This window comes from Sinocyclocheilus grahami, unplaced genomic scaffold, assembly GCF_001515645.1.
Source record: "Sinocyclocheilus grahami isolate Dianchi unplaced genomic scaffold, SAMN03320097.WGS_v1.1 scaffold628.1, whole genome shotgun sequence".
In the NCBI taxonomy this organism is placed as follows: Eukaryota; Metazoa; Chordata; class Actinopteri; order Cypriniformes; family Cyprinidae; genus Sinocyclocheilus; species Sinocyclocheilus grahami.
In genome coordinates this window covers 215,826-228,392 of record NW_015505807.1, presented here as the reverse complement: position 1 = coordinate 228,392, position 12,567 = coordinate 215,826, and the positions used below count along the sequence as shown (strand labels likewise).

General features: G+C 38.7%; 1 protein-coding gene and 1 long non-coding RNA gene across 3 annotated transcripts; one reads left to right on the top strand and one right to left on the bottom strand.

Annotated features, from left to right (window-relative positions):
• The first annotated feature begins 1,074 nt into the window (after positions 1–1,074).
• LOC107558015 (synaptosomal-associated protein 47) lies at positions 1,075–12,010 on the top strand. 2 transcript variants are annotated; one of them, XM_016241615.1, is made up of 6 exons: positions 1,075–1,316; positions 1,772–2,311; positions 2,820–3,322; positions 5,199–5,314; positions 10,563–10,730; positions 11,764–11,828. In XM_016241615.1, exons 2-5 carry the CDS (start codon positions 1,818–1,820, stop codon positions 10,707–10,709), a joined length of 1,260 nt encoding a protein of 419 aa, XP_016097101.1. In that variant the 5' UTR covers positions 1,075–1,316; positions 1,772–1,817; the 3' UTR covers positions 10,710–10,730; positions 11,764–11,828. The 2 variants fall into 2 exon arrangements, with proteins under 2 accessions (XP_016097101.1, XP_016097102.1); XM_016241616.1 differs by lacking the exon at positions 10,563–10,730 and having other exon boundaries at positions 11,764–12,010.
• LOC107558018 (uncharacterized) lies at positions 1,986–6,752 on the bottom strand. Its single transcript, XR_001605450.1, has 3 exons — positions 6,618–6,752; positions 2,363–2,370; positions 1,986–1,996 (listed from the first exon to the last, which is right to left on the bottom strand). It is a non-coding gene; the product is annotated as an uncharacterized lncRNA (long non-coding RNA).
• Positions 12,011–12,567: the final 557 nt, after the last annotated feature.

Below are 12,567 nucleotides of genomic sequence, written 5' to 3'. Positions count from 1 at the left end.
TCTTTGCTCACCAAATTCATGCAGAAGTCTTTGGAAGTTAGGTTTTCCATCAGCCGTGTATGCCGTGACCCAGTTTTTTCTGCAATTCCAGTCTTCTGTGAATTTTTTGGAAAGCATGCAGGGTTGATTCGGGATCAAGTAGTTCTTGCAGAATTTGGGGTAGGGCATTTCTCTCTCTATGTACTCAATGAAATGAGAGGAGCAGTGCTGTTGATGGATCTGCCTGGGCATTTTGACCAAACTGCAGCAGTTATGAAAGGTTTCCCTATCCATGGCATGTCAGAATGGAGCAGACTTGTTTATTATTCACTAACATGAAGTTTCCGCACGTTATTCCATGCATGATATGTCAAAATATTAAAAACAAAACCTTAATTAAAACTTAATATTGTTGACTTAATAGTAACATATAGTGAACAGCTACAACACATTTTAAAGGGGTCATATGATGCTTTTTTAAAGATCATTATTTTGTGTATTTGGTGTAAGAGCCGTTTTAGGGGGGCGTGGCAGAGTCTTAACTTTGATAAAGAATATCTCTTTGGTTTTGAGACTTTAGGCGTTGCAACTTCAGGGATCTTATCAATGCACAATCAGCTTGTAACACTCCAAAGAGAAAGGAAATCTTGAAATCGCATCATATGACCCCTTTAACAGCCTCATTATTCTCTTATGATGACAGGTTTGCGTAGTTATTTTAAAGCTGTAGCAGCGCAACTAATGTATCGACGGTTCAACGTCACGTTTACGTGTTATTAAAATATCTATATGAGGCGATTATCGTTTTTCTATATGTTTATAAATCGAAAATAATTGTGTTTTTGCACAGGGTTTGGAACATGTCTACGTAACCCAGTTGCCCACCGGAAAAGAAACGTGTGCACACCAACTCAATGATTTGCTCATCTTCGTGCGGAATGAGCACATTAACACAATAAAGCAAGTTAATTAAATCTCAATAAATCGCCTGTAAATAAATAAAAGTCGGTGTCCTTAACTAGACATATATAATGTGCCACCGCCACATCAGCGGAACCTTTAATAAGTTATTGTTGCACATCGGAGTGTAAACATGAGCGCACTAAAACAATCACCGCAGCGTTCAGTCTTTGGGTTCAGTCTTGTTTACATCGCGGCGGGGAAACAGAGTCTGCTGTTTTTACTTTCTTATGCATTAAACTTTAACGGGAAACACTGAGGGGGAAGAGTAAACGTCTCTCAACTGACTACGATGCGAAATTATTATTTTAATGCGTGAAATCCGTCACACCCTGCTGTAGCTGTCACTTGAAAGTCAACATCATCCTAAAAGAAAGGTATGACATTAAATGATCTCCGTGGTGTTTGTTTTCATCTAATGTCATCCACACCAGCATCTATTGTTACTGCGCATACAGAACCACGTGAAAAATACATGTAAAAGGCCTTTAAATAATGATTTAAATCAGAAATTGGATTAATCAACCATAGATTGTGATTCCGGAAGATTCATGAACTGCATGCATCTTCAATAAAAACGAAAAAAAAAATGAAGCATGATTTCAAGTTTGATCTAGATTGTGTGTGTGTGTGTGTGTGTGTGTGTGTGTTTATATTTATTATACTAATATACAAATCAACATAATCTTAAATCCACTGGCTCCCTTAGAATTTTTCTGTGCCTTCTGTTTTTGTGTTCCTCTTAAGAAAGACAGTTGTCCAGGTTTGTAGCAACTTGAGGTTGAGAAAATGACTGCTTGCTAATTTTCTGTTTACACCACTCACTTGGCAGGTGGGCTCCCTAAGTCAAGGCAGCTGTGCCAAATCATCACAAAAAGATGAGCCAGGAGTCATCCATCCATAGCTGGCCCGGCTCTTATTACATCAACAGTGAGAAACGCTGGGTCAGCGGCATTCTCTCCTTATCCCGCACCACCCTACGCTTCGACTCTGAGCAGAATCAGGAGAATCTGATTGGCCTGAGGCTCTCACATATCATGGAGATCAAGATGGAGACCTCCGGCTTCATTTTTAGTGCTCTTACTGTGTTGGAGCAGGGAAACATCAAGCACTGGTTTGGGTCTCTCAAGCCTTGTCGTACTGCCGTTTACCACGTGCTAGAGCACTTCTGGAGGGAACGGCTGCTGTCACCTACAGAGCCCCGTGGAGCTGAGGCTCCTCTCACTAAGGGCCAGGAGCTGATCAGCCTGATATCTGGAGCCCAGCGGAGGCTGGAGGATACTGGAAAAGTCCTGGACCACCAGGGAGAGCAGTTTGACAACATGATTCAGGGCCTGGACAATATCGAATCAGACCTGAGCGTGGCAGATAAGTAGGTTTTGCTCAGATTCAGAAACTGTGATACATAACGTGTACTAGAGACATGAGTGTCTTAGCATATTGTGCTTTTAATAACTTCAACTTTTAATGTCAAGCATGTCCCACTCGATACGTTCTAATTCATCCATGTTTCATTGCTCTGATGTGTTTTTCTTCAAAAAGTCCTGCCAGCTGAAAGCTGTGCAGATATTTTTACATATGGACTTAAACAGGAACGGTTTGTCATTGCTTCATAACATTATGAAGGAAAATAGCAAATGTCCAATGGAAAACAGGTCCAATAATCTCAGAGCTTCTCGATACTATGGCCTTTCATGATTTAGTCATTTCAAAGTTTAGTTTGTTGCATTATTCATTTGTAATCAATCAAGTGTCTGCTAAATTAATACATGCTAATTTTATTCATTGGGAAGTCAAGAACACCCACTGTCACCATACACCATTGATTTACTTAATGATGACTTCATTTAATTATACCATTTTTTTTCTCTTTTGTGCAGACTACTATCTGAACTTGAGTGTCCGTCTTGGTGGCCTTTTGGCAAACTGCCACGGAAGAGCCACCAGGAGGCCAAGTCTGAGGCAGCTGCCAAAGCGGCCTGTACTAAAGCTTCAGGCAAAGGCCAAAAAGTCATAACCAGCATTCCAGCTATTCTCTCCCACGTTGGAAGCTCTGGAAACCTGAAACCAGGTAGCCTGATAGTGTTGGTCTCCTCTCTCGAGGTACGAGATGCAAACGGACAGCTTCTCCATTGCTTTGAGAAGGAAGAGGTGGATGATGTCTATGTGCACAGCCCCTACGAGATCAGTGTTCGGCAGCGCTTCATCGGAAAACCTGACATCTGTTTTCGAATTCTCTCTGCCAGGATGACTGATGCTTTATCTGTACTGGAGATGCAGTATAAGAAGAAAGTTGTGATCACGCGTGACTATGCAGCATTTCAGGCAACTTCGGCAACCACACCAGGAAGCCCAGAAGGTGGAGGAAACATTTGGAGTGCAGGTACACTTGTTTTGACAGTCTTGTTTCATTTTTAGAACTTCAATGCCAGCCTTTATTTTAATCGAAACAAAAGTAAATTATATAACACTGTGACGGGACATAACTTGAGACACTTAAAATAATAGTCCTATGTCAGGCACCGCAAAATGTATACTTTTATTAGTCAAGCATACATTGATCAAACTGGTCAAATATTACAGTTAATTACAATTTTAATTCTAATCAATTTATTCTTCAAACTTTCGAAACAGACTCACTCCCAAAACTTTGCACTATGTACGTAGCAGGATGAAAAACAAGAAAAACAATTATGAATGGGTTATGAATGGAAAGAGAGCAAAGTATCATTCAATATGTTACAAATTAAGTCTAAAGTCTTAGTCGTATCAGGCGTTTAATCCCCAGTAAATGCCTGTAAATGTCAATCCCAATGCATCTTTTTCACTATCTACATAGATGTTAATATAACCAACAATTAAGACTTTAACTGCAGCCAGCACTAACTCAGATAGAAAATCTGAAAATTCTGTGTGGTGTACGTGGTGCCCCGGTGGCCTGTTTACTAGAGCCCGACTGATATGGGTTTTTTGGGGCCGATACCGATATTTGGGAGCAAAAAAATGCCGATATCGATATATATCGGCGACAGGCTCATATCGGCCGATAATATCGGCTAAACTATATATCGGTCGGGCTCTACTGTGTACAGTCAGAAGTCTGTACAGATGTCAAAAGGGATTTATCGTTTATACTAGATACCATTATATAAAACACCATCACTTCAAATACATTGTACTTGAAACCAGACCTCTGAGTAATACTGAAAATTTTACTGTAAATTAGGGCTGTCAATTGATTCAAATTTTTTATCTAATTAATTACAATTTGTGGTGATGAATTAATCTAATTAATCGCATATTGATCACATCAAATCTGGCTAAGAAATGACCTACTAAAGAGCATTTAAAGACATTATTGTGTTACACGAGAAAAGCATGAAATAGACATCACAAAAAGTAGCTGTAGAGAGTGGCTTTTTTTTGGGTTTTTGTACATTTTCGGCTGAACTATCCCTTTAATTCGTTTTTTTTGGACTTTTTTCAGATTTGTATTAATATGCAAATATGAAATTATTTTTAATGAAATGATACTTTAAACAAGAAACTAAAACCACCAGTAGGTGGCAGTAAATGCCTTAATAATTAATTAATTAATTCAAATGTGGATTGATTCAGAAATTGTGTGTTGCTTGGAGATGCACAACAGTTCTGCTGTTGCTTTAATAGGTAACATTTGCGTTGGCAAAACTGAGCAAATATTGTGTCTAAAATATAACATTATGTTCTTATTTATTGAACTGTTGTATAAAATCAATATCACATTATTAGCACTCGTGCTATTTGGGACAAAAATAGCACTTGTGTGATATTGCACTCATTGCTCTTGTGATATTGCTTAACTATATCATATAATATAAATATAAGACAAAAACTCATGTAGGGGCTTTTATGCACCAATCTCTTAAATTTTAGGGGCATGTAACTGCATTCTATAGACCACTTATACACTGCAGCTAAATTTAGTTGTCGATTCACCTTATGTGCTTAATCCGTTCTCTAAACACACAGTTTAATCCATGACATTTTAAGGTTGTGAATTTTCACATTTAAATCTTTGACAGTGGATAGATGTAACACTGAGAGTCATAAAGTATTTCTACCACATGGTGGCAGTCATGCTCCAACATCTACTGCAGGTCATTAAAAGACCTGAGAGTTCCCATTGTAGGCTGCTTAGTTACAGTTTACTAACATTTTCTTCTAAACTTAACGACACATCTCGAGGAAATATAAGACCTCATTCTGTGTGGCTTCAGGTCATGGACAGGATACGGGGGTGCCAGTGGAGGTGCCTGCTGGTGAACTGACACAACTGCAGCTTCATGTGCTTCAGCCCACTGTAACTGAAGCAGAGGCACAGGAGCTAAAACAGGTTTGAGATAACTTTGGTTTCAATTTTACACAAACGCACATCGTTTTCAACAGTAGACACATATTTTAGAAGCATATGGCCTCATGGGGGCAGAAATGTTGAGATCACATGATTAATTAAATACTGCTCTATCGATCTTGGTAACCCTTTATTATTAGACACTTTTGTTCATGGAATTGATGAATCAGGCTTTAAACATTTCTTCAATGGCCTTGATAACTGTAACTTTGGGTTTAGCTGCATCCACACATCTAGGTGTCAATATACAGTTAAGGTAATCTTGTTCAAAAGTTTACGCCTCCCAGCTCTCAATGTTGTGTGATTCGAACCCACGGCTTTTGGGTTACAAGTCTAACTGTCTAACCCAGTGATGGGCAAACTTGGCCCTTCCAGGCCACTTTCCTGCAGAGATTTGATCCAGCCCTGATATGACTCACCTGCCTGTAGCCTTCTAGTAGTCTTGAAGACAATGATTAGCTGGTTCAGGTGTGTTTGATTAGGGTTGGAGCTAACCTCTGAAGGAAAGTGACCTGGAAGGGCCAAGTTTGCCCACCCCTGGTCTAACCATTAGGCCCCCAGACTGCCACATCCTCAGCATCATTATAATCACTTTTGCTTTAGTAACAGTTTCATATTGAATCTAAATAAGCTGCTTTACTGAGCTCAACAGCTCTGGCCCAAGCTGTGAAATAAACAAAATGATATTGGCTATTTAAGAAAGGGGCGGGGCTGCTCAATATGTCCCATATGTCTTCCTGTTTCAGTTGAAATTATGTCAACACATAAAATAACGCTGCGCGTCCCATTATTGCTAGGCAGCTGCTAGAGATTTACTCTGCTGTTCATTGGGTGTTCATAAGGTGGGCTGGATGTTAGAGCATTACTAAGTGGTTGCAGAAAGGCCCAGAAGAGCCTATCCTTTGATATTCTGGTCCCTCAGTGGCTCAGTTTCCTCCAAGTCTAGGGGATTTTGATTTTCAGGCCATTTTGATTGTACCAGTACACCACTTTTCAGCAACCTGCGCAATTTTAGGAATAATTTATGTCTGTAGTACTAACGGGTTGGGACAAGTTACATTTAACAGGCTTAGGGGGCAGTCGTGGCCTAATGGATAGAGAGTCAGACTTGTAACCAAAAGGTCGCGGGATCAAATCTCAGGTCCGGCAGGAAATGTAGGTGGGGGGAGTGAATAACCAGCACTCTTCAATACCACAACTGAGGAGAGACCCTTGAGCAAGGCACCGAACACTCAACTGCTCCCCGGGCTGCCCACTGTTCCGGGTGTGTTTGTTCACTACTCACTGCTAGAGGTTGACCGATGTATCGGTTTTGCCGATTAATCAGCACCGATAGCTGATTGCTGGAACTATAGGTTATCGGCAAAAATCCATACCGATAGTTTTCTGGGTTGCGTCCATTGCTGGAGCGGCTGAGAAGGGTCTGCTCTCATTACACAGTGCGAGAGCACCCTCTAGTGGTTGAAATCACTGACAGCACGTGCGTTCAGAGTTTCTCTCTCCGCCAAGCGATCTGTGCTGTTTTTCAGTTCATCTGAATGGATGCGCAGCGCACCTGTATTTAACGTACCGTAAACTCTAGTGTGAAGTGCACGACTCGTCGTCGCTTTGTTTCACACACACGCAGAGAGAGAAGGAGAAAGAAAATTGACGTGCTACCTATGCGCGCTACATGTAAACGATATTCTTTGTTGTATTTTGCTGTCAAAATAACGGAGTTCCTTTGGAATTCGAACGCTTTTACTTTCCGTACCCACTATATATATATATATCAGTCTGGCAAGTAAACAAAACAATGTACTAGCCAATGGCGATTCAATTGCCAAAGTGTTCGTAGAGGGCTGTGTATATAATTTTAATGCTATAGCCTTTGTGTATATATTTAAAGATGTGCATCTTTAAGCACGACAGTTGAAATTAAGTGGCAACACTTTAAAATAAGAGTCCATTTGTAGCATTAAGTTTAATGAAAGCTGTGTAAGTATTGTTCCTTGTTAGAGGGTGTTAATTTCAACATTTACTATTACTATTATTATTATTTTTACTACTACTACTAGTATGGTTCAGTACTGTTTTTGTTAATAAAGCACTATTTTAGTTTTTGTTAAGTATCAATTTTAAAACAATCGGTTAATTAATCGGTATCGGCCAGTGTGGTCCAACCTAGCTATTGGTATTGGCAAAATCCACTATCGGTCGACCTCTACTCACTGCTGTGTGTGTGCACTTGGATTGGTTAAATGCAGAGCACAAATTCCAAGTATGGGACGCCATACTTGGTCACATCCTTTCCTTTCCTTTTCCTTTTTGTTCAAATCAGAATTTAAAGGGGTCATATGATGCTGCTAAAAAAGAACATTATTTTGTGTATTTGATGTAATGAAATGTGTTTATGCGGTTTAAGGTTAAAAAAACACATTATTTTCCACATACTGTACATTATTGTTTCTCCTCTATGCCCCGCCTTTCACAATGAAACACAGTGTCACACACGGCAGGCTTGAGTGAGCAGAGGCGGTGGGCTTTAGAACGGCGTGGCCGGCGGCAACCAAATGTGACGACCCCGGGCTGGACTCCGCTTCGTCCATGGTGAAAGCCGATCATGTGATCCACAGCGCGAAGTTGATGTATTTCCTCAGCGAGCAGCACGGATCAGCTCCAGGCATGACGAAGCGGATATCATCCTCTTTTGGAAGACCAAACAAAGTAGTTTCGCTTTCACAACGAAATACAACGTCTTCACGACATGGCGGCGGCAACAATACTACAGCGAGAATAAAAGTTACTCCTTCTTTCCTTGCGTGAACATTTGGTCGGCGTTATGCAAATCTTCCCACATAGTGATGTAGACATGTGGGGGCGTGTTAGAACGAGCCGTTTTAGGTAGGCGTGGTTGACTTAACTTTTATAAAGAATATCTCTTTGGATTTGAGACTTTAGTCTTTGCAACTTTACAGATCTTCTTTATGCACCAAGAGCTTGTAACACTCCAAAGAGAAAGAAAAAAAGTAATCGCATCATATGACCCCTTTAAAAAAAAAATCGACACAAAAACTGAGTGAACATACTTAAACTAGTGTGACGTGTCTGTGGCTTGTATTTTTTATGAGACAGGAGTGGGCAGTTGACTCTAGGCATTCCCCGCCGCACAAAGATATAAGGTCTCAGTGCCATCATCGTCAGACGGCCACAGTGCCAGCTGTAAAACCCTCTCAGTGCCCAGCCAAGGTGCTGCATGCTACACAGCAACCAGACGTAAACATTGACGCAAAAACAGTCAACCGTTTTTCTTTGAGTGCATTATAATGGGGATGTGCGGAATGGTACTCTTCATGTTGAACCATTTCAAAACACCAATATTATTGCTATGACCAGAGATAATTGATGGTTGGTCAACCATCACAGATATCACTTTTCAGGATGGTTTTGGGGTTGAGAAACACTAAAAACAAACATGTTAAAATGCCCTGAGGAGATGGAAAATAAGTTTTAAAGGAATGAGGCAGGGCCGCTTGTCATATAGAAGACTGTAATGCATAGACTCAGCACAGACTGTTTATAATAATGCAAAATATGGACTGCAACCTGTCACTTTCCACAATAGGATTTAAGGAGAACATAAAAAATATTAAAAGTTAGATTTAGTTTAGATTTACTGTGGCCATATCAAGAGACATTTATTTTATGTTAGCAACATAGCATTTTAACTTTTTATTGTAACTTTTTTATATTTATTTTTTTATTATTATTCTATGCACACAGACCTATTATTCATGATGATATATTAATAGTGCCTTCCTGTTGTATAAAGATAGATATTGTATTCTTTTGCATTTACCCCATATCCTCCATCACTGAAATTTTTAACCTTATGAAAAGAAAAAAAAGTTTTGTGACACCTTTAAATGAGTCTGAATAATCAAGAATACACTATTTATATTTTAAAAGATTTGTCTTGTTCCTTTGGTGTTAGCTAGCCAAATTGTAGATGGATTTTTACAGTTGATTTAATCGTATTAGATTTAAAGGGATAGTTCACCCAAAAATAAAAATTCTGTCATTAATTACTCACCCTCATGTCGTTCCACAGCCCTAAGACCTTCGTTCATCTTCAGAACACAAATTAAGATATTTTTGATCAAATCCGATGGCTCAGAGAGGCCTTCATTGACAGCAACGCCACCCAAACTTTCAAGATCTATAAAGGTACTAAAGATGTCGTTAAAACAGTCGACGTGACTACAGTGGTTCTACAATAATTTTATGAAGCGACGAGTATACTTTTTGTGCGCAAAAACAAAACAAAAATAATAACTTTATTCAGCAATCTCTTCTTTTCCCTGTCATTATCCTTTCGCGGTTAACGCAGTAAGCACAGTGAAGGCTTCCGTGTTCTACGTCCGAACGCCGGCTCATTATTGGACGGCTCCTGTATCAGCTTCACACGCATGCGTCGCGCTGCTCACATGTGCAGCTTTGGCCAATAATGAGCCGGCGTTCTGACGTAAACAACGTATGAGAATGACACAGAAGAGAAGAGGTTGTTGAATAAAGTCGTTATCTTTGCTTTGTTTTTGCACTCAGAAAGTATTCTCGTCGCTTCATAAAATTATTGTAGAACCACTGTAGTCACGTCGACTGTTTTAACGACGTCTTTAGTACCTTTATGGATCTTGAAAGTTTGGGTGGTGTTGCTGTCAATGAAGGCCTCTCTGAGCCATCGGATTTGATCAAAAATATCTTAATTTGTGTTCTGAAGATGAACGAAGGTCTTAGGGCTGTGGAACGACATGAGGGTGAGTAATTAATGACAGAATTTTCATTTTTGGGTGAACTAACCCTTTAAGGATATGTAGTAATGTGTAGGAGTACCAAAATAGATTAGGCTTATTGTCACTTTGATCACATTTACACCTTTGGTTTGTGAAAATTGGGTGATATGATCACAAATGGACAGCAGTTTAAATGTCTCATTTGTGATCTCTTCATTCAGACATTTCAGAGGTAGTTAGATACACATGTGACTGCATCACTTATTCGCCTTGATGTCTCCCGAACACCAGCATCTAGACTGCAGCATCTAGACTCATCAATCACTGTGCCATAATATTTAGTAAAAAGGTTCAACTTTGCTAAAATTAAGTCAACGCCCATATTATATCTATATTTAGGACCCCAACCCCAAGTATTCATTATCCACATGATTATTTTGTATGCTGTGTTTGTTTAGATGCTCCAGCAGCTGAAGACTCTAGCCCTGGAGGCTGAGACAGAGCTGGAGCATCAAGACGAGGCTCTGGATGTATTGAGCTGTTCTGCTGACCGCACCACCATGAACATTAACAGACACACTCGCCGCATGAGGAAACTACTGTAAATTTAAATCACTAGATTAACGGTAAGATAAGCACAGGTATACACAAAAAAAATGTAAAGAGTGTATTTCTCAATAGAGCACTGTTTGTACATGAAAAATTAATTTCATCTTAATGAGTAAGGTTTGGCTATTTAGAAAGCTGTAGAGCTGAGAGCACAAATGTGGTTCAGGATGGATGTCTGATCATGATGGCATACAATAGCAATAATAGCAAAAGGTTTTTGGTTATAAGTTATGCATTTTATAGGCTAAATATAAACATTCTCATAAGTGAAGTGTCATATAATATTTGTACTGGTAGGAGGCAGTACCAGTAGCACTGGTAGCTTTGAATGCTCACATGTGTATTCTCAAATTTTTTGAATAGCACATGTATTTGTGAATAACACTTATGGTTATGCAACTTTGCGTGTACAGTGAGGTTACTTGGTTCTGTTCCTTGGTTCTAGTGTTTTGTTCATCTTCGTTATTATTATTTATTCAAATTCATCTGCACTTAGATCCTCTCTTTGTCATGTCTAAGTCTCTAAGAGCTACAATGACACTTATTTTCTGAAACTGTAATTCTAACAGGTTTTTCTCTAACAAGCAGATGGCAGTATTCTGCCCCTAACACTTTCAATATCCAGAAACAACTCATATTAATTTAGATCATCATTGCAGTGTATTTAATGTGCAAACTAATAGTGAAGTTGAGTAATTTTGCAGTAAATAGGTCAAAAAACTACCACAAATCCCCCAAAACACAAAAAATAAAAAAGAGATATAGCATTTGTATTATTAAAAATGTAATAATACAAGCTGTAATAATTACCTAGCTAGCTTTCACTCATCGCTGTTTAGATTTACGTGATGTCTGACGGTGTCTAAATGTCGGATCAAGTTAAAATCATATTTACAGGAACATACTATTGTTTAACAATATCTGAGCTCATAGTAGGTCTGTCTCAGAAGATTTATATGGTATCACTTTTTTTTTAGAGTTTTGATTGCTAGGTTTACTTCTATAATGTGACTGTTGAGCTCTATTGAATGTTTTTATTTTTTTCCTCAGGTCAACATAAGATCTGCAACCAGCGTCATTTTGCATGGCTTAGCATCTTCACCCGACTGTAACTGTAATAAATTTACTGTTGTTGTGTAAATTGTGTACATTGTCAACCCTTTAACAGTAATGCACTCTATCTAATCCTGGTTTATTGTCATTGTTTCATGTGTGCTGATTTTTTTATTTTTATTTGTTGATGTGTAAACTCATAATGCTATATTTATTTACTTGTTTTGTGATCAAGGCAAGTGTAAAATAAACTCAGACATTCTTTATTGTCACTGTTTGTTGTCACTCTTATGTGAGGGGATTGATCTGTTGATAAACTTTGAGTTTAACTATACAGTAAAAATTATTTTATAGCAGCTTTACAGTAATAAACAGAACCATAGAAGTGTTAATGTTCCTTCTGCAGCTCTACAGAAGACAATGTCGTTATTCAACATTTTAGTTCAATGTTTATTCAGTGTAGTTCAATAACTGTCAATTTTGCAAAGTTCATCAATTATGAAACAAATTCAATTTAGCGATAAAGCAGATCTACAAATGATAATAGTGCAATTATTGATCTCAAAAAAAGTTTTTGAAACACCGCATGCCTGCGCACATGCCTATAGACTGAAAAAGTAATATGCATGTGCATGACATCACCGTTTTCACATATTCACATTTCTGTAGTTTACACAATTGGAGACAATAACGGTATAGTTTTCAAAAACTTGCACTTTCAAACCCATTTTCAAAAGTTTGCTCTTTCAGTCCCCCAAAATGCCAAAATTGTGTAAATGGATGGCCAAAATGCATAAAACA